Genomic DNA, 1770 nt, shown 5'->3' with positions numbered 1-1770 from the left:
TCTTACCACATCAACAATTTTTAAAGATGAGGACAGCTTTCCATCTGATGGCCACTCAATTCTATGAAGTGAATTCGTTGAACAATGCGCCCCAGAATCCACAGATGTTCTTGCAGATAGAAACACAAGAAATTTTCCATCTGGGCTGAAACATACAAATGATAATGATCCAAATACAATCAGCCATCTTGTGAATCAAGATTGGAACTAGAGATTCCAAAGCTGTCAAGCAGGTATTCATGTTATCTTCAGTAGCATTTTTCGAAAGTTTTATATAATTCAAGAACGCTTAAAAAGTGGAGAAAATATATATAGATCTCGCACTTTTCAGTAACTACTAACCTAATTTACAAAGAAGAGTAAATGTCAACAGAAGAGCTCTAAGCAATCTCAATTCTCCAAATCTAGACTCGGATGAAGATGGAGAAACTGAATTAGTATCTTCAAGCTGGTTAATCCAAAACTTTGTGGACTACAAATAATACAAAAGGACTGGAAAAAAACTATATTGTCTCAAGAAGAGATTTGCAAATTTAAGTCATGGGATATTCTTCGATGTGGAGGGGGAAATGTAGCGAGCTATAGAAATAGAAATGGAGAGACATGGGATAAAAGAGAGACAAAGGGCATGGAGAACTCAATTAAGGGCAAGGCTTGAGAAAAACCATAAATTTAGAGAACCAAAAAATATAGACTTGATAATTCAAAATTGTCTCTTAACTACGACTGTAAACAAACCATAACCGAGTTATATGAGATGGATATTTACCTGAACCGCGGAAAAAAGGAACTACTAATGCTTTGAGTTAGATTGATAACAAGCGACTCTTCAGTTGAACCATCTCTGAAATGTCAAAAGAGAATTAATACATTTGACGTTAAATGCAAACACAAAACAATTGTTGAAAGGAAGGCATAGCCCATAACCATAAAGAAAACAAAAGCAACTCACTTTAGATCATCTTTTTTGGCATCTGATTCATGAAATGCTGCCCTAACTGCGTACAACGCACAGGGCCTGTTATAGCAATATTTTATTCCAAGCTTTCTTGTACCTGATGACCAACCAACAAAAACCAAATGCTGATCTGAACCATCAATTGATGGAGCCCACACAACTTGCCCGACACTCAAAGACTTGTCAACTCCTTTAACAGCTTGTACCTCTCCACTGCACAACATACAAAAATGTTCCAAATCAAGTTTGAATCCAAAAGAAGGCCATTCCTTTTGTTATCATGACTCTGATATAATCTTAAACAACAGTACTCAACCTGCTTATGTTGATGACATAAAGTGCGGGTTGCCTTTTCCCGGCATAAGTCTCCCCCCAGTCCTCCTCCCAATCTCCTTGCCCTTTCCAGCTACCAAAGTCCTTATCCATTGAACCACCTTTCTTGTAACCTACATCATTAAATGCGGGTTTTGTGGGAGATGGTTCCTCAGCAACATAAGCAATGAGAGTTTCATCAGAGTTCCAAGAGAATCCCTCAAACCTATATAATCAAAGCACGTTTTAACTAATGCACGTACTAAAAACGACCATATTCAAAATAAAGCCAAGATCTACAAGACTAAGGGCCTATTTGGCGCAGCTTTAAGAAGCCAACTTTTGGTTACTAAGACCAAAATCAGCTTCTAGAGGTGTTTGATTGAAATATTGAAAGATCTTGCAAGCTGTTGGAGGCTCTTCCACGAGACGCCAGACACACATTGCTGCACTTGAAAGAGCTTCCACAAATAAATGGGAAATTATTCTGTTTTTTTTTT

The 1770-nt window shown here is 37.5% G+C and overlaps 1 protein-coding gene across 1 annotated transcript; it reads right to left on the bottom strand.

The window, feature by feature from the left end:
* Window positions 1-6: 6 nt before the first annotated feature.
* LOC112095240 (acylamino-acid-releasing enzyme-like) lies at window positions 7-1714 on the bottom strand (the record flags this gene model as incomplete). The annotated part of the gene is made up of 5 exons (XM_024176919.1): window positions 1611-1714; window positions 1275-1496; window positions 953-1171; window positions 770-844; window positions 7-145 (listed from the first exon to the last, which is right to left on the bottom strand). Coding segments are annotated over exons 1-5 (759 nt in total), but the record flags the coding sequence as incomplete, so codon positions are not given.
* Window positions 1715-1770: the final 56 nt, after the last annotated feature.

The sequence above is a fragment of the Morus notabilis genome, unplaced genomic scaffold, assembly GCF_000414095.1.
Source record: "Morus notabilis unplaced genomic scaffold, ASM41409v2 C11437569, whole genome shotgun sequence".
Lineage (NCBI taxonomy): Eukaryota > Viridiplantae > Streptophyta > Magnoliopsida > Rosales > Moraceae > Morus > Morus notabilis.
This window is presented reverse-complemented; position numbering and strand designations above follow the sequence as displayed.